General features: G+C 38.9%; 1 protein-coding gene across 1 annotated transcript in view; it reads left to right on the top strand.

Annotated features, from left to right (window-relative positions):
- The window catches only part of map3k5 (mitogen-activated protein kinase kinase kinase 5), a 92,253-nt gene that overhangs the window by 21,356 nt on the left and 47,015 nt on the right, over window positions 1-23,882 (top strand). The window contains exons 2-8 of the mRNA XM_042332992.1: window positions 254-391; window positions 2,444-2,467; window positions 5,494-5,687; window positions 6,256-6,424; window positions 7,226-7,332; window positions 18,846-19,016; window positions 21,102-21,214. Coding sequence (XP_042188926.1) covers window positions 269-391; window positions 2,444-2,467; window positions 5,494-5,687; window positions 6,256-6,424; window positions 7,226-7,332; window positions 18,846-19,016; window positions 21,102-21,214 — 901 coding nt within the window. The 5' untranslated portion in view covers window positions 254-268. The remainder of the gene's footprint in view (window positions 1-253; window positions 392-2,443; window positions 2,468-5,493; window positions 5,688-6,255; window positions 6,425-7,225; window positions 7,333-18,845; window positions 19,017-21,101; window positions 21,215-23,882) is intronic.

Here is a 23,882-nt window from a genome sequence, read left to right as displayed (position 1 = left end):
TAGCATTAGTGTCTGTCGACTCTGAGCTCAAAGAAATGAGCTCAATGTTTTTCTTTTGTGCTGGAATTTACATTTTTCAAATTTAACAATATTAGTTTTTATAATAATCCTTGCATTTGATTTAGCGCCTTATCATGTCTTTGAGACGTCTCAATGCGGTTCACAGAATATACTGTAAAGTGGAGTGACTATGTTTTGTGGGCGAAATGGGATTGTATAGTTGAAATAATATGCTATTTGTTTGTTTGCAGGTATTGCGGTGGTAGAGATGAGTGATGCCTTCCGTCAGCCTTCCCTTTTCTATCATCTTGGAGTTCGAGAGAGTTTCAGCATGGCAAATAATATCATTTTGTACAGTGATACAAACTCTGACTCACTACAGTCATTACAGGTACAGTACACAAGTTATTATTTTCTAGCACTTGCTTACTGCAGCTAATAAAATACACAATAGAAATCTAGGTGGTTTCCAATCGCAGTTTCTTCTTCTTTTCTTCTTCCGGGTCATCATTTATATGTTGATCCTGCTTGTCCATTGCCCTCATTAAATTAAATTACTTAATCAGAGCACCATTTAATCTTCTCAACTCGAAGCAATATAACTCAGATTTTCCCAGCCACTCATACTCATTGTAACTCGACACCTTTTACCCTAGGTTTTAATGTGGCAAATTGTTGAATTGAGTCTGCAAAGTCAACTTGGTTTTACAATTTGGTATTGGATCAACAGATTGTTATCTTCCATCCCTGTAAATGGAGGATCAACATGGTCGATTACCTTTAGTGCACACATTCCTGTTTATGTTTTAATGGGTTGCGTGATTTGAATGCGTCATTCTGTAAAATTTGGAAATGGCAGTAAATAACTTACAAATTATAGTGGAATCCACTAGGCGTGCACTCTTATGACTAAGGAGACCATTAAGCAATTAACCATCTCCTTTTACTGAGACATAATTCAAAGGGAAGGTACTGTCAAATACACTTTTTATAGAAGTTTGACCTAATTACATACCTCAAGAAACAGCTAATTGGTCCTGAATGTGACTGGACGCCTTATTAGCAGTAAATAATCTGCTTTTACTGTCAATGTCAATTAGATATTACTCTTAATGGATTTCTTTTTGGTTAACTGGGTGTCTGACACCTGTGGAAACCATTACCATGTTTAAGAGTATCCAAATTGAGAGTTCCATGCATCCCATCTACACTTGGAAATTTCCGAGATATTTATTAGAATGGAATGCACACTCTCCCTGCATCCTGTTTATCTAATTCCAGAGAGTATTAGGCACAGGTTGGTAAGAGCCCAGGCTTGGGGACCCCAGAGTGTGCATTTGGGGACTGCTGGAGTCATAACTGGTTAAAACCACATGGTTTGCCAATGAGAGCACTGTCTGGTAAGCATTCTCGCTGCTTATCCAGCTGGAACCACTCTTTGGTTTGCAGGTTTAAACAAAGCTAAGTGGGAAGAGTCCCTGCCCCCATTGACTGATCTGCTCCTCCAAGTCCTGCCGATAAGCTTGGTTGTGCTATCATAAGCAGCACCCTAGAGTACTGCAAACCCTGCACTTCTCAGATCACGACAGAGAGTGGACTCGATTCTGACATTGTATTGCCAAGCATATCTCCTTGCTCAGCTCCAATGAGACCCCCCCCCCCAACCCCCTGCGCCCTGGAGAATAGTCACAAGTTGAGCCCTCACTAGGTACCAGAAACTCTTTTTAATAGTAATAAGAATTCTTGCATTTATTATTGTGTTTGTAACATAACTGTCTTTGTGTTTCATTGGTAATGCCTATAAAGGGAGTGATTGAGCATTCGTAGATAATGTTTAACTTAACATAGAGTCAGAGGTTCTCACTTGAAGCACAGTAACTAAACTGCATCACAAATTTCTGCGTTCAAATAAGGAATTTGCACTTGCGTATCTTCACTCGAACATAAGTTGGCAACGCAACTTTCAACTATGAAATGTTTTGTTCTGTGGGTGTGACTTGGCATTTCAGACATTTAAGACAAACAAAAATCACAAAATAATTTGCATGTTTGAAAGAATGCTGAAAGGGAAACAATACACAGTATTGAAGTAGGGAGAGTTAGTTCAACATAAAGTACTTCTCTCCACTGTATGAAAGCTATGACAAAACATTTTGAGGGGAAATTCCACATGCTGGGACAGTTTGCTGTAGAACTTTTAGTTCCTTGCAAAAACATAGAACCATAGAAATTTACAGCACAGAAGAAGGCCGTTCGGCCCAAATAATAACCCTTGCATTTGATGCCGGTTCTATTTTGCTCAAACACTCCAGTTACTGTTTCCTCCATATTAAAGTGGAACATAATTTATGTACTTCCAGATGTGTGCAAGCAGAAAGAACCTCAAGTTGTGATTAGGTTGCTTAATAATTATATCTGATTGGTCTTTGTGTTATTGTTTCAGGAAATTATTTTCCAGAAGAATAGTGTAAGTATGCTTGATTTACTTCAAATCAGATAGACCATTTAATAATGCACATTTTAGTGCTGATTTGATATAAAGTTATTTTGCTGTGCTTCATGCTATTGGTTGCATGCATTTATTTTGGGGCTTTCCTATAATAGTAATAAGACGTACTCCAAAGCACAGGTTTGTTGTTCAGTTATTCAATTTATTGTGTCTCAAAGCATAACCATACCTACAATAATAACCACACCACCTACTCTTTTCCCAGTCTCCTTTTTATACTTCCTGTCTTCTGCATATTGGTTCTTTCTTAATTGTGCTTAATTCTTAAAGTGATATGCCCAGATAATAGAACACTTTCAAAACATATTTACATTGGGGAATTTGTGCGAGGATGAGAGTGAATTTTATTCTCGTTGAAGTTTTGGTTAGAGGTTCCTTTCCAGGGTTATCTGGAACTGAATAGGAAGAATCACAGCCCCCAGGAACTGATTTATTCCTCCAAATCCAGCAAAGAATCAGACTTGCTTGTCCATTAACAGCACCTTAGAGTACTGCAGACCTGCCTGCCTCGGCTAAAAATGCTGATTCATAACAAAAACTGAGTTACAGTGGAACTTTGATTGTTCAGCCAGAACCCCTACTTGGTCTGTTTCCATCAAATTATGTGTGACACAGCAATGAAAGAAATATTGAAAGTGTGTTTTCCTATACAACGTGTATTGTGCTAAACCACTCTAAGCTTCACACATGTTTTCAGAAAGTTACCACTTAAAATTAAGAATATCTTAAACTATAAGTATGCTAATTTTGATTACAAAGTGATGGTAGTATAGTAGAAAACTAAGATATAGTGCTGTTCTGTCAGAGACTTCCTGTTTGGCATTTTACTTGGCTGACAATGACACAGAAAACAATTAAATTTGTAAAGGTCCAGTACAAACTAGGAAATTAAGATGAGACATCCTCATCTCTTTAAAAGATCAACGTTTGAAATTTCAAATGGTTCGATTTATGTTAAATGAATACTGTACAAGTTAGCCCAAATTATATGAGTACAAAGTCAATGCCAGCTATTAAATTATAGTAGCTCACCTTTATGGGTTTTTTAAGTTTCAGTGTTAACCTACCTTTTACTTTCAGAAATCACTCCAGTAATGTTATGCAGGTCTAAGCCTAATATTGTATCCATTTCCCAGATAAACTTAAAATGTATGAATAACTTCAGACATTATAAGCATCCTGACTAATAATGCCACTATGCTTTGCCATTCTGTTCTTCCTTCTGTCGGCTCATGCGCCTAATGTCCTTCTATTCAGGTCTTTCAGCATACCTTTGCACTATCTCATCTTTGGCTATTGAGGTACTGTTTTCTCAGCTGAGATCTCAACAGTTGCCTTCTGTGGGTTCCAGTCATCAAGCACACACACACTGTTAATTGAGCCTTTTAATCTACTCAAGTTCATAAATTGTCTGTGAAATTGTCTTTGAACTTTTTTCCCCAACTGATTACTGTTAAATGTCTGAGATTTTTGTATTGCTGATTACTTGTTCCTCAGAGTCATGATTTGGGATATTATCATTGTTGTTTCATCCTGCTTGACTTGTGTTTTTTTGGCTCAAGATGGAACTTAATACTTGAGCTTTGCTTGGTCACCTTCTCACCAGAATCTTATTTTTACCATTTCACCAGCTGGTATTACAGCTAGAGCTGGTGTCATGGTAACAAAGTATCAAAGTTGAAAAATATCAACAACATTGCATCCCTAATTTCCAAATTGATTGTGATTTATTATTATACAAGTCATGAATACATTTTATCCATACCAAGTGCTTTGTGAAAAGGTGGTTAACCAGTATTTGCCTTGGTTGACTTTCACCATTAAAGTGGTATTTAAGGCTAGATTTTTCTGAAAGACTTACACAATTGAAAATAATAGATTTTAACAAGCATGGTTGTCTATTTGCATACAACGTCCTACAAACAGCCATGTTTGGCCATCACATCAGGAGAAACCTCCTTTTTAAAATATTTCCATGGATACAATGATAACTGTAAAGACTGGCTAATGAGAGGAACATTTTTCAAATGTATTTTTACAGATTCATACATTGGGGTTTAGTATGTTCTCAACATTCATGTTTTTAAGGTTGTGCGGAACATGGTCAGGTGAATCAAGAGTATAAAATAAATAATTTATGTATTGAATCTGAAATCACTGTAAACCTTGTTATAAATGAGGTGACTTGGGTGTCATAAAATTAGATCCCATTTTATAATGGGTCTATGTGTAAAATAAATTGCTGTGGGTTGTCACAGCTGTCGTGTCTGGCTCATACATCCAGCAACTGCAGATCTATGGGAGACCCGCATTATTAGTGAACTCACCCTCTTGGGAGCTGCTTTATAATAGGGTCGGCCTGTAGGCTTAAAAAATAGCTAAACTTGTGTATTCATCCAGAATTGTCCATGGAGTGACCCTGCATTTCGAAACGATGGGGTAAAATTTTCAGTGTGATATTTATCACGTTGAACAGGCGAGAGGCACAATTTGTCCTCTTGAGGGGAAGAGGCTGTGTCTGCCTCCAGCCCATAAAATCTGATGCATATCATGTTGACCTAGAATTTCAAGCATTTTATTTTATTCATTATGAGAACAAACTGTCTCCAGAATAAAATGACTTTGCTCTGCTGCTGCTTAACACTGCTTATCCATATGTGCAGAAAATAACATATCTGTTGACAAGTTTTTGAAACCTCTCATTGCTTATGTTTAACACTACAATAGATCAGTTTGTGATTTCCACAGGGCTCTGTAGAATGCCCTGTTGTTCGCAATGCAGCTGTCTTCTGGCACCTCCTGGCAAGTTCCATCGTCTGGCGTTCAGTTGCAAAAGTTACCTGGATGTAATGCCTAGAAGTTACAGTTGATGCATTGCTTGTCAGGATAAGGAAACAGGGAGGAGGGAAAAAAAAGAGGGAAAATTTCTCTAAATTTGGAGAGTCCTGATTCTGACAATTGTTCAACTGTTCCTTTTGGTACAGACGCCCTGTGGAAACTACAGCTTTATACCATATATGGTCACTCCACACAACAAGGTGTACTGTTGTGAGAGCAGCTTCATGAAGGGCTTGACTGAGCTAATGCAGCCGAATTTTGAATTGTTGCTTGGGCCTATCTGCATGCCATTAGTGGATCGCTTCATTCAACTGCTGAAAGTTACACACATCAGCTCTTGGTAGGTAATTCTTTATTCAAATCTTATCTTTCTGCACTATTTATATTATATTGAAAAATACATTCCCCAGGAAAACAATTTTGTTTAAAGCCAATTTTTGCATTAATCTTTCCAATTGCTTATTTAGCTGTTTGCATAGATACTCTAGCATAGATATTTTGTAGTTGATTCAATTCTTTAGACCCTTTAATCAACAACAACAAATTTACAATTATAAAGCACCCTTCATGCTGCAAGGATGTCCCAAGGTTCCCTTTAAGGTATGGATCATTAGGTATGTCTTTTTTGAGAATATAGATGAAGGGCTAAGGCCCTCAGTGCAGTATGTGTTTGAAAAGGTTAGCGGAGTAAATGGTACCTGTGAAGGGCATATCCTGAGTTTCACAGGATATACTGTAAAGACCATACTGATTGTGCTTTTTGTGGGCAGTACAGCAACCAATTTGCACACAGCAGTATCCCACAATCAGACTTGAAGTGAGTGATCAATTTTATTTACATATAATCTAACTGTTCATTCTCGTAAGTATTACAAACCAGATGATGCACGTGCTTTGTTCTATCACAGTCAGTATTTTAGAGAAACCATTCTGGATGACATCAGGAAAGCTCGTGAACTTTACAGTGGCAAAGAGTTGGCCTCAGAACTAGCAAGAATAAGAAAACGCCTGGACAATGTTGAGCTTCTCTCTGCCGATATTGTAATTAATCTACTTCTCTCTTACCGTGATATTCAGGTATGTATTACTTGAGGTTATTGACCTCATTTGTGTTTAAAACTTCAATAATTCTTCTCTTGCATTTTATTCTGTAAATTGTATAACAAATAATTGCTCATTCTACCCTGATCGCTCCCATTTGTCCATACCAAGGTTTTTAACTGTTGTGGTTTGGATAAATGGTTTAAGTCAATGTTCCAGCGATACAATTTAAAAAAAAGAAAACAATTTAACACTGAAAGATTAATTCAATTATTAATTGTTAACACAAAACAGTTTGAGGAATTGAGTGAACTGAGATTATTGTTGTCCCGCTGAACGGCCTAGTGGGAGGTGAGTATGATGGCAGTAGTTTTCTACTTTTGCATCCATTCTGTGTTAGAATTGTGGGAATCAATAACTGTATTTACTCAAATCTAAGATACTATTTTATTAAAATGTGCTTCTAAAATCAGGGTGAGCATTGCAATCTTAGAATTGCTGTAAAGTTCTTTGTTTTCCCCCCAAACACTTTAAAATCTCCCAGTGCCTTTGATTCGAGTAAAAGTGCATTCATATAATTTTTAGACTTTGTAAGAACCTTTACAAAATTTTTATTTGTGAAATATTAAAGCATTCTGCTTTCAATTGGGAGGATCTGATGGAAATTCAGTTTGAAATGATACTATCAGGCATTTGTCTTCTATGTTATTATCGTACTATTGATGAAAAGAGACAATAGTTTATCTGAAGAGATCTGTTGTACTAGTTTGTAAAGAATTTCTAAAATTAAATTTGCAATTAGTTATGCCCTTATTTTGTTTGATTTTATTTACCAAGGACTACGATGCCATAATAACATTGGTGGAAACTTTGGAAACGCTTCCGACCTGTGATCTGGTGGGCAACTTTCACATTAAGTTTCATTATGCTTCTGCCTTGAATCGGTAAGATATTGCATGTGTTGTTTCAAACTTGTACAATCGCCTATAGAAAAAATATTGATTATATTCATTTATTGTTGTGAAACATTTTGCTACCTCTGCATGGGCCCTGCTAGAGTTTTGTTCTAATTCATTTTTAAAAAATATTTCAGCTAAATTCTATCAACCAGAAGAAATTGTGATTCCTAGTCAGTCAAACCTTGTATTACGATCTATCCTTAAGTACAGAGCAGATGAGTTTTAAATGTGCTTCTAAGAGGATAATTTTGAGGCCATTCACAGATAATTTCACACGACTTTTCTTTGGAAGGTGCAAGACATAGTGGAATGAAGATACTTATTAATAATACTGTTTCATAGTAATTAATAATATGGCGTCTTCTGATTAGACTCCTTTTGAAAATATTTATATTAAGATCTGATAATGTATTTGCTTTCTGGAACTTTGGGTTTTATATCAGATAAGTTTTGGAGTTCTCTGTTCTCGAGTTTCTGTTGAAAGGGCGTTGAATTCAAAATGTATAAAATGGAAGTGGTATGTTATTTTCTATCTTCTTTAAGTCAACAGTGTTCACCAATCTCAGTTCAAGACACTTTTGCTTTAAGTTTGGGGTCATCCTAACAAAGAGGATAACCCTTACACGGAGTTATTAAACTGGCTGTCAGTGATCAGTGTTCTGCCTGCTTGAGTGGAAGATTTGATTTACCAGAATGGCTGCTATAGTACTAGTAGTATTTACCTTGGTTTAACGTCTCATTCCAAGAGACGACACCACCAATAACGCAGCGCTCTCTCAGCACTGTAGACAATGAACTTGGGTCCTCATGCAGGTCTCAAACTCACAGACTTTTATTATAATAATAATAATCATTATAATTGGTACAGTGCCTTTAACATTGGGAAGACATTGCAAAGGACTTCACAGGATTTACTGCATAGTGAAGTGGCTATGTATTTGTAGGCTAACGGGGCAGCCCAGAAGTGTGCAGGAGTGTCTCCCAAACCTCCATGAAATGTATGACTAATTTTATTTGGGGGGAATGTTGAAGAAACTCCCCTCTTTTTTCAAAATGTACAATGGAACTTTAACCAAGTAGTGGGAGTACTTAGTAGATGTGAGTAATAATCTTTTAAAAGAAAGGTAGATTAAATTTGAACAATGAGCAAAATCAAACAGCAAGCTGAAAAGCCTGTGGAGGCAGGTATTAGTGCAACCAAAAACACAGAGCTGTTTGCTTTTGAAGGACAAGTTCAGTGACATTCCTTTATGCATTTAATTTCATTCATTCAAGTCCCTCCCTTTGCTAAGTTTGAGTGACTCAGGTAAAGTGAATTACAAATATTTGTGGGTCACCTTAAGCTCAGTGTAGCATTCTACCCTCTGTGTCAGAAGGTTGTTTGGTCAAATACCACATTGGGACTTCAATTTACATAGTCTAAAATGACCCTCTAGTGGAGCATGGGGATGTCAGAGGTGCTGGCCTTCAGATGAGCTGCTCACCCAAGTTCCCATCTGCCTGCTCAGGTGATTCGTGTGAAGCACTTTAAGATGTCCTTCTGATGTGAAAAAGGCGCTATACCAAATATCTCATTACAGGATTATATTTTGTTTGGTAACTTACAGTGGTTGCTCCTTCCTTTCCAGGCATGGAGCACAGCTGATACTAACACTGTGCTACATGTAGCTATTGTTTTGATGTGTTGCTGCATAAATCTTGTAAACTGGAAGTTTGATTTTTTTAAAAAAATGTAACTAAACAACACCAGCAACATGTATTTATAGCATATTTCACACTAGGAAGACTTTTCAAAGCGGGAGCTGAAATAGGTGGTGCGGTGGAAGGAAACTGGCCAAAAGGGCATTTGAAGGGATAGTCGTAAGGCAGGATTTGAAGGTGAGGAGGCACAGGATGAGGTGGAGAGACTCCGGAATGGAATGTTGAAGTAAGGGACAGGAAGCACGTTGGTGTTTATCACATAATGATTCTTACATTTAGTAATAGTGCCTTTCATGATGGGAAGACGTTTCAAAGCGTTTCACACGATATACTGTAAAGTGGAGTGACTCTGTGTTTTGTTGCAAATATGGTAGTCAACATGAGCACAGCAATGCCCCACAAACAGCCATAGAATGAGTGACCGATTTTATTTAGGGAATTGTTGGCCAGGAGCAACTCGCTTCTCTTTTCAAATAGAGCCATGGGATTTTTAATGTCCACCTGAGCAAGTGGACAACAACAACAAAAACAACAAATTGCTTTTATACAACACCTTTCAGGTCGGGAGGATGTCCTCAGTTCTCGAGACAGGTGCTCAGTTTAATGTTTTAACCAAAGAATGAAGCATCGCCAACAATGCAGCATTCCCCCAGTACTTTCATCTTAGATTATCTTGATGTTCTGTCAGCTTGTCTGTCGGACATCAGGAGATGGATGAGCGCAAATTTCCTGCTGTTAAAAGTCAACAAGATGGAAGCCATACTCTTTGGCTCCCGCTGACGTCTTCTGTCCCACGGGTACGACCTCCCCAACTACCCAGCCTGTCCTTAAAACTCTCTGAACCCGTACGCAACTTAGGCATTTGGTTCGATCCCCTGTTATCCTTCCTCCCCCACATCTGGTCCCTGACCAGCACTGCCACATTGCCCGTCTCTAACGATACCTCACCCCAAAAGCTGCCAAAAACCTTGTCCATGCCTTTGCCACCTCTTGGCTCGACTACTCTAATGCCCTTTTCACCAGTCTCCCCTCCTCCACTATTCACAAAATGCAGCTTATTTAAAACTCCGCCGCACGCATTCTCACCTGCACCAAACTCTGTAGCCCGATTACTCCAGTCCTTGCCAAACTCCACTGGCTCCTTGTCACAGAGCGGTTCGACTTCAAGATCCTAACTCTTGTGTTTAAATCCCCCCGTTCCTTGGCAACCCCCCTATCTCTCTCCTCCTCTCTCCCCACAGCAGTACCTGCTGCCTCTGCTCTAGTGCATCCGGCCTCCTCCGCTTACCCTGAATCCTCCGCTCCACCTCCAGCCGTGCCTCCAGCCACTGCACCCCAAAACTTTGTAACTTCCTCCTTCAACCCCTTCGCCTCATCCCCTCCTTCCCATCTTCAGGTCATGCCTGAAGACCTTCCTTTTTGACCATACCTACAGTCACCTTCCCCCTCCCCCTGGCTTGGCCTTGGGCTCCACCATTGTTAAGAGTTCTGAGATGCTGCCCGGTGTGGAGAGCGCTATATAAGTGCAAGTTGTTGTTATATGAGTGCCAAGTCGTGAAGTGGGCTTGAATCCACAACTTTCTGATTCAGAGGCAAAAAATGTTCGGACAGTGCCCACAAATTTTATCTTCAAGTGCTTAGTATTGATCATACAAGGTCCAACGTCAGTGTTTCATCTCTGGTTAAGTCATCTTGGCAACTGTCTTGAATGTCATGGATGTTTCCCAATGTTGCTAGTTTATTTGTATGGAGTACTGATGTTCAGTTTATAGATGTGTACAGCTTGCGCCATTCCCCAGAACAGACCATTTTGAATTGTCTGGTTAAATAATAATCCTTGCATTTGATACAATGATGGCTTTCACATCTGTGTTAAAATGCTTCACAGGATTTACCGTTAAGTGTAGTTTACAAATTGACTGCCATGTTCACCTACAAAATAAACCTCAATTCGTGCAGAGCAATGTCCTACAAACCACCATGAAGTGAATGACCAACTTTATTTGGAGGATTGTTGGCTAGGACACCGGGGAAACTCGTTGCTCTTTACGAGCATTGCCACGGAATCTTTAACACCTGAACTGGCAGACATTGGATTAAAATCTCATCCAAAGGACAGTCCTCTGACAATGCAGCAAATCCTCAGCGTTGTACTGGAATGTCAGCTTAGACTGTGAGTTCGAAGTTGGGGTGTGAGGCCTGAACCCACAACCTTCTGACATTGAAGACATTCTTAATGGGAGTGGCCTCACTCCAATCTCAATGCAGAGACCTTGAGTTACAGTTTCTTTAATATGTTAGATAGAATTCTGGAAATGGTGCATTGATGCTTGCAACAAAACAGTGATTTGGAGGTGGAAAGCCTGATTTAATAATAATAATAATCCTTGCATTTGATATAGCACTTTTCACGTCGGGAGGACGTCCCAAAGCGCTTCACAGAACACACTGTAAAGTGAATTGACTGTATATTTGTGGGTGAACGCGGCAGCCAATTGCGCACAGCAGTGTCCCACAAACAGTCGTAGATTGAAAATGACCAATTTATTATTGTTTTTGGTTTTGGAGGGATTATTATTAGGCGTGTGGAGTAAGGAAACTTGCCCAAGGTTTCGCCCTGCCTGGAATTGAACTCAGGTCTCTCGCTTGCAAAGCGAGTGCTCTAACCACTGAGCTACCTCTTCCTCAAAAATGCATCAGCCAGGGAAGGGTTCTATGTACATGAAGCTATTTTCATGGACAGTGCTTCAAAAATAATTATGTTAAATATGTGACTTTTTAAAAAAAATGATCCAAATCTTTTTCGGGAGGGATCCATTGAACTGCTTAGGAACATCGGAGAGATCATTTCTGAATGGAGGACCAATCATTCTACATAAATTACACTGCTATTAATCAATGTAGTGCTAAAACCATCTTCTGCTCATACTCGTTTTTACTGTGTTTTTCGAGCCAATTTCCCACAGAAAGCAAATACAAATTAGACAGAAAAAGCATTCCAGGTCCAATTAACACAGATAGAACACAAGGATTGCACCAAGCAGTGTTTCCAAGGGATAGAACCAATCTAGAAATATTTTGAATGGAGAAGGCATTTGCATCGTCTGTGTTTGAAGAATCTCCTGTCATAAGTCTTCAGCAAATAGTGTTTGATACCAGCACAAACCAAGAACTTTAGCACTGGTAGGCAGCTGTCAATAGAATGGAATGCAACAACCAGTTTGTTAATGAGCTTGTATCAAATTCAGGGAGTCGAGCTGACTTGTTTAGGGAAGAAAATCCTCAGCCTGAAAAGGAAAAGGAATGCAACTCAACAAGTCCTGAAGCAATTGGCAATAAGCGATTCTAAGTAACAAGTCCAATTATTTTCATATGTAATACTGGCAGTGATCTTTTCGGCGTATGCAGCTAGTTAGATGTGCGTGTACATATCATACATGTATAAAATAAAGTGTGATGTACTGAGCAATCTATTGATGCTTTTGTTAAGGAAGGTGCTCTATGGTGACTTTGGGTTTTGCCTGCTCATAATCAGAGCAGAATGGAAGAAACACACTATAAAAATGCTTGATTTTAATGTGTTGTTCTGTTTCCTCTGGCAGAAGAACAAATTATAAATTGCAGCATAATGACGTATGTCGAAAGAATAATATGCCGGAGAAACATTTCAGTATCCCAAAAAACAATCTATAGTTTATTTATTTAGAATTGATTAGCGTTCAGGTCTGCACATACCATTACTGCAGATTATGTTGCATTCTCTAGTTGAATCTGCCCCAGTCGCAACCATCTATTTGCTGTTGGACTTAATTGTCTAATTCAAAAACCGTGTGCCGTAACATTATTCGCACACAATCTTTTAAAGGTTAATTTAGTCAGCACGTACAACACTTTGTTTTGTTCTGGGATGATCTGTTGTCAATAGTAATTTAACATGACGTGTTTGCATGTTTAAAATTATGTATCAATTGATATTTATACAGTGTCAACATGTTTTGATGTCATTGGTGGGTGCAATACCAGATGAACATACTTTGTAGGATTTTTCTTTTCTCCGCTCTGCATTATAAGCTTCCTTGAGTTGATTACCCATCTGGAGTCATGGAGGACAATAAGGCTCACAAGGTAATGTTCTCTTAAAAAGTGGTAAAATCAAAAAAATCCACATTACAAAACGGTTTACCTTCCCATTACATTGGGAAAATTTCTTTGAACCTGTGATGTTTTTTTTTCTTCTTCAGTGGACACAGTGTGTGGACTCACGGATTCACTTTCCCTCCTTTCAGCTACACCACAAGGGCTAGGAAGCTGGTGCATTAGACAACTATGTAGATAGTGGTGTTTCCTTCCTTGAATTTTTCTTCAACATACAGTGTACAAAGATAAAACTGTGTGTACGTGCACAGTGGTTGTAGTAAATCAACCCTGGATTGTCTCTCCATTGCCGTTATCCCCTTCCTGTAAGATGTAATTAAAGAATAATTACTTCACATTTAATGCATCGGCTTATGGAATAGACTGGCACCCACTGACTTGATTAAAACATTCATAAGGGAATTAGGTGAACGCTGTATTTAGCAATGAGTAGAAAACTGCAGAGAAGGTAATGAGCTGACTCATTTCTGACATTCTGCTTTTCAGCTCTCTGCTCCCTACTAACCATAATAAACATTTATCAGTGATGTCTCACCTCGAGCACTAACTGATTAACCTGCACTGATGCTCACTTCACCTCACAGAGGCGCAGGGAACCTCAGTCTTGTTAACCACCAACTGTCCTTCAACCCCCACATCCAAGTTCTCACTACAACAACAAATTACATTTGTAAAGCGCCAATTACATCAGGAGGACATCCCAAGGCACTGGTCATTCAGGGATTTGGTCCTGAGCAGAAGGTTGGGATCAGGAGCGGTGGAGTGCAGGGAGGGTATGGGTAGGACGGTAGCCGAATGCGTGGTCGAAAAGGAGAGTCTTGAGACGTGCTTTGAGGATGTAAGGGAGGGAGCACGATGAAGGGACTAGGCGATGGAGTTCTAAAGGTTGGGGGGCAGAGAGGCTGAAGGCCCGACTGCCGATGGTAGGGCTGGCCGGGTGGTGGACGTGGAGCAGGCAGCAGCCTGCTGAGCCAAGGGAGAGGACGGGTTGATATGGGGTTAGCAGTTCACAGAGGTAGGAAGGAGCAAGCCCGTGGAGGGCCTTCAAGGCGAGTTGTATTTCCCCGTCTTCACATTGTCTTTGCAGTATATTCTGTGAAGTGCTATGAGGCGTCTCTTAAAGACGTGATAAGACACTATATCAAATGCAAGGATTATTATTGATATTGACCTGCTCAGCCACCACCTTTCCTCACAGCTTTCCTCGTTTATGCTTCATCACCTCCACGTTTGATTACTGTAAATGTCCATCTCCTCCTTTCACAAAGTGCAGACCAAAAATCTCTGCATATTCGTGTTATCTAGCTTCACAAGTCCATTGACACCATACTAGCTTGGCTCTACTGGCTTCCCATTCCCCAGTGAATTAAATAAAATTTTCTTATCTTCACTGTCAGCTGCTTCCCCGGCCAATCCCTATCCTACATCTAGGGCTACTGTCCTGGCTGCTCCCACTGCTTAGCAAATGCTTGTTTCATATTCCGTATTCAGTCAACCCCATCGGTGGGCAAGCTTGAGCCTCTGCTCTTTGGGTCCATTCCAGGGTCCCTCTGCTTTGCTCTCTGGCTTTCCATTTCCCTGGTCTCCACCCTCACCGATCCAGACCCTCAGCTCGGGTCTAAATCCCTGATTGTCTAGCACCTTGGGACGTCCTCCCAACGTGAAAGGCGCTATACAAATGTAATTTTGTGTTATATTGTAAAACATGCCATTTCCGGTTGTGCTTTCAGCCACCTTCGCTTCCCATCCTCTGCTTTCCCTCTCCCACCTGTTCAAGCTCCCAGTCAATTGGGTGGAATACTTTTGAGTCACATTCCTGACATAAAAGGCACTTCACGAATATAAATTGTTCATTCATTGCAGAAAGTTGCATTGCAGATTGAGATCAGGAAGTAATTGGCGTTTGTACCACATCATTGCTCTTGCACACTGTTTCTGGCAGGAAATAAGTCTGACGAAAGGTTGCCAGAGGTTTAAGTACATAAGCCCTGAGAAACTAAAGTATTACTACCTTCAAAATGCTGCTAGAAAGGGCTCTATTTTTACATTAAAGCAATCAGTAGCTAGCTTCCAGCTCTAACTGATTCATTGGAAAAGTGCAATTATGTGTTGTACAATTCACAAATAAATGCATTGGATATGGTTTCTTCAGCTGTAAATTACCATAGCTTTCAATGATTTCTAAATATCCTTTTCTTTTCTGCTAGTAAGAGCAGTACGAAACACTGAGAAAATGTTGTAGCCAAAAGTGCTTCTATGTATTACTCTTTCTGATCAAAATTTGAAATAGACACAACATTGTAAAAGCTTAACTATGCCTTTCATTGAGTTGATTTCAGTACTCAGTGAGTTGTTGGAACACAGAATGAATCACCATAAATGACAGTCGAAGCTGAGTCCCCAACAGCACTTATCCGCATTGATCTGTTACCTCGTATGAAGAGCCCTATATAAATGCAAGTAGTTAAAAGGGAGCTGGTTAATTACTTGACAAAAAAATGAAGAATATGGGGAAAGAACGGGTGGGTGGTGGGGTGGGTGGGGGGAATTAGAGTAGAGGCTCCAGTTTGGAGTTAGCCCAGCACAGACAAAGTGGCCCCTCCATGCTATATTTTTTAATATGAATCTATCAGTGTGTCTGAGAAAGCGAAGACTAATGAGAACCCAATTCATCATTTATCCTTTGCTTGGTTATGACTTGAAGAATTTGCCAACTGTTTGAGGAGAACAGCCTGTGCTCCAACCTAAACATCATGCGACTTATCCATCCTGACTTACACAAGAACTCCAAACTCTATTCATCTTGGCCCGCTGCCCAGAGTCAGCTGTCGATATACTCTCTGGCTGAGCAGTAGAAATCGGATGCAGTCACTTGCAAGCTCCCATTAAAGAAAAACACGCATAAAAAGCAACTGATGCATGAAGCATTTTATGGAATTGTTGTAAATAGTTTTGTCTGTAACTTGGTAATAGATGGGTTGATAGATGTGTGGGTGGTACAGCTTTGCTCAATATTTTTCTGTTCCTGAGATGACCTGACCTGATATTGTCAGTATGTAGAGAATCATGAGGAGAGCTCGCAGATTCTTGCCAAACCCTTGTGTTTTAAAGCATGTACACGTTTAATCTCCAACAATCCAGAATTCGGTTCTGTGAATAACTGTTTAAAAAGCTCAGAATAAGGTAGATGATCTGTAATGTTTCTATAACAAGTCTAGAATTATGGCCAGTTTTATTTCTCTGTAATAAAAGTAAATAGACAATAGGAGGGAATTAATGCATCGAAACAGGATTGAGGGGTTGAGATAATGTTTGTTACATCTCGTTGTTTGTGTCAGACATCTCAACCCAAATATGGTAATGTACTTTTTATACTGGTGAATATTATGGAGTTGTCTCCCAGCTGCATAGATTTTCGGACCAGTAATGCAGATTTATATTCCTCCAGGCGAGTGGCGGCTGGTGACCTTTTTTGACTCGTAAGGCACACTTCCTTACGGAATCTACGAGTTTGTCTAACCAAGCTATTTTGTTACCATGATAACAGACCCTTCACATACTCACAATGTCTTAGCTGCTCACCCGCTTTCCTTACTCCATTCACTTAGCTCTTGCTCGCTGGTCTCGTGATGCTTGCTGTGAGACATGAAAATTCTAGCCTCACTTGACCAGGTCCCACTACTCCAGGCCATGGTAAGGCACTAGTAGTTAGTACTAAACAACAGTTAACTGTAGTTTATTTTATTGTTCTTCAAATGTTCTCATGTGATTTGGCTCTTCGTTGACATTAAAAACATTATGTACATTTTTAAAAACTCTGTAAAACTGGTTGCACTGCATATCCAATATACACAACTGTAATGACATTTATTTGATTCCTTAACCCACTTTCTTTAGAAGCTACAGAAATAAATTTCCAAATTGAAGGTGCCTCAAAAAGCTAATCTGTGCTGTACATTCAGTGTCGATTCAACTTTAAAGATACAGTACAACTGGCTGGCAAATTTCTAGAGGACTTTATTTTCTAAATTTCCCTAATGTGATTGTGCCTTTGATATTCATGGCTATCTACAATAATGTCATAATTTTGCATTTGATATATTAAGCTTTCACATTGGGAGGAAATCTCGAGTGCTTCACAAAATTTACTGTAAAATGCTATTTTGTAGACAAATAAGGCAGCCAATTTGTACACAGCAATATCTCGCAAATGGCTGTGAAATGCAGCACACCACCAGGACTTCAATGGATATCAGTCTATATATACTGTGAGTTCAAAGTCCCGTTGATGTCTTGATCCCACAATCTTCTGACTCAGACGTGAGAGTGGTACCAACTGAGCCAGGCTGACATCAGTGTAAATACTTGTCTTCACCTTTTGGTTTTGATTACCAGTCAGTCAATTGTTTCAGCCATAAAGGCAGCAATGCTCCTTTTGTGACAGAACTGCACTTAATGATTTATTGAAGAAAGCATTTTTATAGTCCCTTAACATCTCAGATGCTTTACAGATATTACTGTCAACTGCATTGATTTTGTGGACCACAAAGTTTACGTAGATTTATCTAGATTGTACAGCATGGAAACAGACCATTCGGCTCAACTAGTCTGTGCTGGTGTTTATACTCTACATTAGTCTCTACCCAATCCTTAATCCTTCCTATACCTTTCTGTTTCCCTCTCCCTCATTTAACAAACATGAGGTGAGTAAAAAAATTATCTGGAGGATAGCTGGGACACGTGGAAAAGATTTCTGTTTTTCAATAGTGTTGTAGGATCTTTAGTGTCCACTAGAAGAGGCAGGCAAGTCTTTGGTTTAACATGTCCCTCGAAGCATAGCACTTCTGATAATGCAGCGATCCTTCACTACTGCAATAGCGTCAGTATAGATTACCAGCATAAAAATGCATGGAGTCTCCTGACCTACAATAAAAACATGCAATAATGCAGTGATACCAAATGCATTAGAATTACATAAAAGTTCATTTTTGCTTTTACTATTGTACTTCATACTTAATAGGATCAAGCTGCGACATCCAATTCAATATTTTTTGGTTCTTTAATACTTTTGGTTCATCTTCACACTTGTAAGCAAAAATGGATTTTTATGCAATTCTAATACATTTGGTATCACTGCATTTTTGCTAGTTTTATTATTGTAGGTCAGGACATGTGTGCTTATTTTGGGTTACCTGTCTTCCTAAATTGCCTACTCCTTATCACTGCAGAGTTGTGTTAGGCAAGTGCGCAATAGGCAACCAAGCAGTCTCAAGGCCTTTATCAATTGTGTTTTATATTTAAATGAAGAATTAGACAGTGCTATAGGGTGGCCTTGGCTTCACTTGCTCCAAGATTGGCACTTGGTTAAGAACCGTAGGGTGAATGTATTTCTGGGTCTGAAAGCTACAGAGATCATTTTCATGTTTTTTATCAAACAAGATTTGATTCTACATATAGATATTAAAAAATATATTTTTTAAGTCTTAAATATGGTAGATCAATGGTTTACTTTGAACTTGTCGGGCTCAGGCAGCCACATTCGGTTGTGTAACACCAAGCAGTGTTTGGGCGTAGTGTGTGATGACATGAGAAGTGAATTAGCAATCACCTACTTCATATATGTAATCTCTTTTCCCTTGTAGGAGAAATCAGCCCGACGACAGAAAAAAGGCTATCGCTATAATGCTGCAGTTGGTACAGTTAGAAGAACAAGTACCATCTGATGTATACTGCCTTTTGGGACGCATCTACAAGGACACCTTTCTGGACTCTGGCTACACAGACACAGAAAGCCGAGATAACGGTGCTTATTGGTAAGCATCGGTTTAGATGTTGCTTATGTTTTGTGTACAGGCAAACCCACTTTGTTCACAGAGTTTTAAAACCTAATGACCCAATGAGTTTTATTCTAAAGCATGACATCAGTGTAATCTATGGTATGGGGGCAGGGAAAGGAGAAGGGAGCGGTGAGGAAATTGCTCATGCTCAGTCAGGCAAAGCTGCTCCCTGGATATTCAGCTCCCTCCTTAAAGCATTCTTGAGCGTTTACTCCACAGTGAGCTCATTGTGTAAACTGAGCTCCATAAGTCTGGCTGTGAATATTAGCACAGTTCTAACAAAGACCAATTCTTTTGACGTCGTTTGCATTTTTTTATATACAGATGAGCTTCTAAGAACAGCATCATTGACCATTACAGTCGACTCTGCCTAACACTCTTATTGGACCAGACAAAATTATAACATTATACATACTATAACAATAGGGGAAATTATCTTATACACACTCAAAAACTCTTCCAAACTGTTTTGAAGGCATTTACAATTTCAAGGATAAGAAAAAAATAAAATATACAAAGTGTTACTTTCATTTCAGTATAATAAGGGTTATTTTAAATTAAAATCAGTTATTTTTGACTGTTCGAAATTGAATCAGAAAAATAACAAACAGGTGCTAAAATATTGTACTGTAACAACCTCTTCTCATCAGACAGTCCATCTGCCTTAAATCAACCCGTCCTTCTTTCCCATTGCATCATCTGCCACAGGTCCATCATCCTGTCCTGTGCCCTCATTGAACCATCCACCTGTCTCTTTATCCTGGATTTCAGATGCTGGAGCATTGCACTAAACCCCTGGATATAACTATTCGATCTTTTGTTAATCAGGACTTCAAATTTGCAGAACATTAGATGAATTATAACTTGATACAACTATAACAATATGTAAACTCAAATGTGTACAAAACATACCAAGCTCGGTCGGGACCAGCTGCCAGTATAACATGATGCGGATTATAACTCAGCTGCAGTATGTGATCAATACACACAGGAAACATCATTTAGTTTTAATATCGAGCATGGCTAATTCAAGAAATCTTGTTGTAGATGCTTTTGTGCAAGAGTATTTCTGTTAGAATAGTTGCCTATGCAGAGAATCCATAGATACAGAGGGCTATGCACCCTGATATTAAAGCTTCCACCTTGGACAGTTGACTTCTTAATGTGAATCAGACTGAAATTGCAGGTGCAGCTCTGGACTGCAGAGAGCTGGAGCAGCTGAGCTCAGTCTCTACTGAGCACATAAACTTATGTGGAGCAAATGCTTAGCTACAAATAACAAAACAAACAACTAATTACATTTGTGTAATGCCTTTCAAGCATGCATTGAGAGAGATGACCATCTACGGAGCAGTTTTACCTGACTAAGAGCAATTTTTGTTTTTATTTCTCTTCCCTTTCCCCTGCCTGAAAACATAGGATATTGATATATTTTCAAAGAAAAAAAATCACTGGGTTATCAGGCTCTCACCCCTAATATGTGAATTGACCTGGGACAATCCCAGCATCTCTTTTTCAGAGATGCATGAAATTGTACAATATCAACCACAGGCTGTATGTGTAGAGGATCACAATGTTCCTTTGTACAATCTCATACCAGTTTGATGTTCAGTGCCTCTTATGGTTGTTCCTAAATGTTTGTTTGAATCTCCAGTGATCTATCAGTGGGGTTTGCCTACGGTTGTTGGCAGTCTAAATGAACTTGGTGGCAGTGACAAGTATTGACCCATGTTCACTGCTATGCTAATCAGGGAACGCAGAAAGGCATGCGTTGTTAGGATTGGTTTTGACTCTGAAAATACTCAAATATTTGACCTGCTGAGATTTTCAGATTATTTTTAGTTTAAAATATGGTAATGACTGCTCTTCAACTAAATTTATTAAATAAACATGATCTGCAAGTTTTCCATTTGGATCTGTGGAAACTATTTATATAACTTGCTTTCAGTGACTAGATAAATATTTTAAAGTTTATTCATGCAGTTGAGTTACAACAAGCTGGCATTCATCGTGAACATGTAAAGCCGTGAGTGATGTGATTTTTTTCTTATGTTTTAAAAGGTATGGAAAGGCTTTTGAATCTGAGCCAACATTACATTCTGGGATCAATTTAGCAGTTCTTCTCCTTGCAGGAGGACATGAGTTTGACACATCATTTGAGCTACGGAAAACAGGTAATGAGTTCTACTTCATTCTCTGAGAAAAGTATACTGACATATTTATTCAGGGCACGGTTGTGAGCGAATACAGTTGTGCATTCAAAATGAGTAGATTATTTATCTGAGGTTTTTTTCCTTTGAAAGACACTCACTTGAACAGCCTTGAGGCTTGTAAAGGAAGTGTATTTAGTAAAAAGAGAAACAAAACATATGACTAGGAGATAAAATAGGTTGGTATGTTACCACACCCAATTGTACAATGCTAAGATGCTTTTGCCTCAGATCCTCACGTGCCGAATTTCATAATTTGATGAGGTCAGGAGGTGGCTGCTTTTTGGTAGGAGACGTAATTGATGAGCAAGTTGTTTCAGGCTGCTTGTTGATCTTCCACCTTACATCAGTCATTGACAGAACCGGGAGCAGGTCTAACATTCACTTTCGCTCAGCTGGATGAGGTGTGCTGGAAGATTAGCTGGAAGAGAGAAGTTTATCCAAATTTCTATTTTTATACATTCTTGCAGTGTTTGGAATTAACTAATATACCTAATTCTGTAGAATTTGAAATTCCGCTTCACATTATTCATCACTTGAAATGTACAGCATTTTGTTTTGACAGTAATTTAATATGTTTAGACTTAAACTGCAAGAGATCTTCAAGCACTCTAAAGGGTTGCATACTGTGGATATCATGCAGGTAGCTGTCAGCCTGGCTCAGTTGGCAGGACGCTTGCCTCTTGAGTCAGAAGGTTATGATTTCAAGTCCCATGTCAGGACTTTGAACTCAGTCCGGGCTGACCCTCCAGTGCATTGCTGAGATGTGCTGGTTGTCAGAGGTGCCTTCCTCTAGATGAGATGTTAAACTGAGTCCCACCGGCATGTTCAGGAGGACTTTAAATATCCCATATTGTATGTGTGTTGTTTAAACTGTGTTCAAACATCATTGTAATACAGTAGCTCTTCAGTTGCATTTATCTCATAAGGTTGGTCATAGTTGTTAAGATTATTTGGCTTGTGATGCATTGACAGAAAATAACTAAATAAATAAATAAATGAGGACTGATGGAAACTTTCCAACTGCATTCCTTCCTCCTGATTGACCAAGAACATTTTAACAATTCTACAAACAATTACTTTCTGCTGTAAGTAAAATTGTACTGTAGAATTAAAGGGGAACAATGTAAGTTGGTCATTCCATTTACAAACAACAACAAAATTAAATTTTTCACGCCTTTCACGTTGGGAGGACGTCCCAAACACTCCAGCACATGGAGAAAGCAGTGAAGACTAACAGATTTTCGTGTTTGATTTTGAATCAATAGAAAATGTTATCACTTCAGGTTTCCCTCTAGAAGCAAGTAACATTTTTACTGTTCCATTGGGAGGAATGGTTTAGGCACTTATATGGTATTTGTCTAAAATCTGTTCATATCCATCATTGTGATGCCAACATTAGCACAGATACATAAAACATAAAAAAAATCAACTGCAGGAAAAACAATGATTCCCTTTCTTTTAATCTCCATTTACAACATGATATAACAATGAAGAGCATGGAGTAACAAAGCAACATACAGGTCCCAAGCATTATGTGTATTTTATCTAATTGATTTAACCTTGTGAAGGAGAAAGAAAGGTTATGCAAACTTTACCGTTCAATCCAAATGTATTTGAGTGAAACTCCTGGATTTATAACTGTTTCATCTCCAGTAGTCACCTTCCTTAACATCATTTTCACACGGCCCCAGCAACTCCAAAATTGCATGTTCTGGAGTATTTGGTTTGGTCAACTGCATTTTAAACGTTAATATGTATCTACATAAATGTTATAACTTCTCATTCAAAATGAATCACGCAGTGCAGTGCTCCAAAGCTGCCTGTGTATCTCCTCACTTGGAAATTCCAGCTACAAGATGCAATATTTCAATTCGAAGCATAATTATTGTAAATCAAAGAGAATAATAATAATCCTTGCATTTGAGATAGCAGCTTAGCACGCCGTTCAGACATCTCAAAGCGCTTCAGAGAATATACTGTAAAGTGAATTGACTGTATATTTTGTGAGGAAAAAGACAGCAGCCAATTGCACACAGCAGTGTCCCACTGATAGTCATGGATTAAATGACCATTTTTTTTTAAAAAAGGGATTATTACTCCCAAGATGTGATGTTCTTTCTGCTCATTTTCCCCCCATTAGCTACTTTTCTCAAGTTTTGTTTCCATCCGACAGCAAGCACGTTATGCCCATCTCAAGAATATTTACAAAATGATTGTACTTTTGGAATTTGATGTACTTTTTTTGCCTTTTCTAGATTTTGATGTACTTTTGCATATTTCTTTCCTTTGTGCTGCACACGTGCTGTGACCAGACTCCTGTTGTCCACACAAATTGCAAGTGGTGCTTAAAGGATTAAATTAAAAACAAACTTCAACTGCAAATTGATCCTAAAAATAGTTTGAAGTTTACTCCCCAGGCTGTAGGGATTATAATTAGAATTGAGACAGTAGATTACCAGGTAGCATTGAATACAAACCTATTTATGCTTTAGTCTGGTCTCTTTCCATCTCCTTCATGGATCTTCCAGTGCCTAAGCATAATGCTCTCTCTCCTTTTCCTCCCCCCTCCCCCTCTCTCTGTGGAACCTGTTTTCCCTGTAGTCTCGGGACCTGTTGTCGCTTGATTACT

This window comes from Callorhinchus milii, unplaced genomic scaffold (genome assembly GCF_018977255.1).
Source record: "Callorhinchus milii isolate IMCB2004 unplaced genomic scaffold, IMCB_Cmil_1.0 Scaffold3, whole genome shotgun sequence".
In the NCBI taxonomy this organism is placed as follows: domain Eukaryota; kingdom Metazoa; phylum Chordata; class Chondrichthyes; order Chimaeriformes; family Callorhinchidae; genus Callorhinchus; species Callorhinchus milii.
The sequence above is the reverse complement of the archived record's forward strand: the minus strand, read 5'-3'. Positions and strand labels throughout refer to the sequence as shown.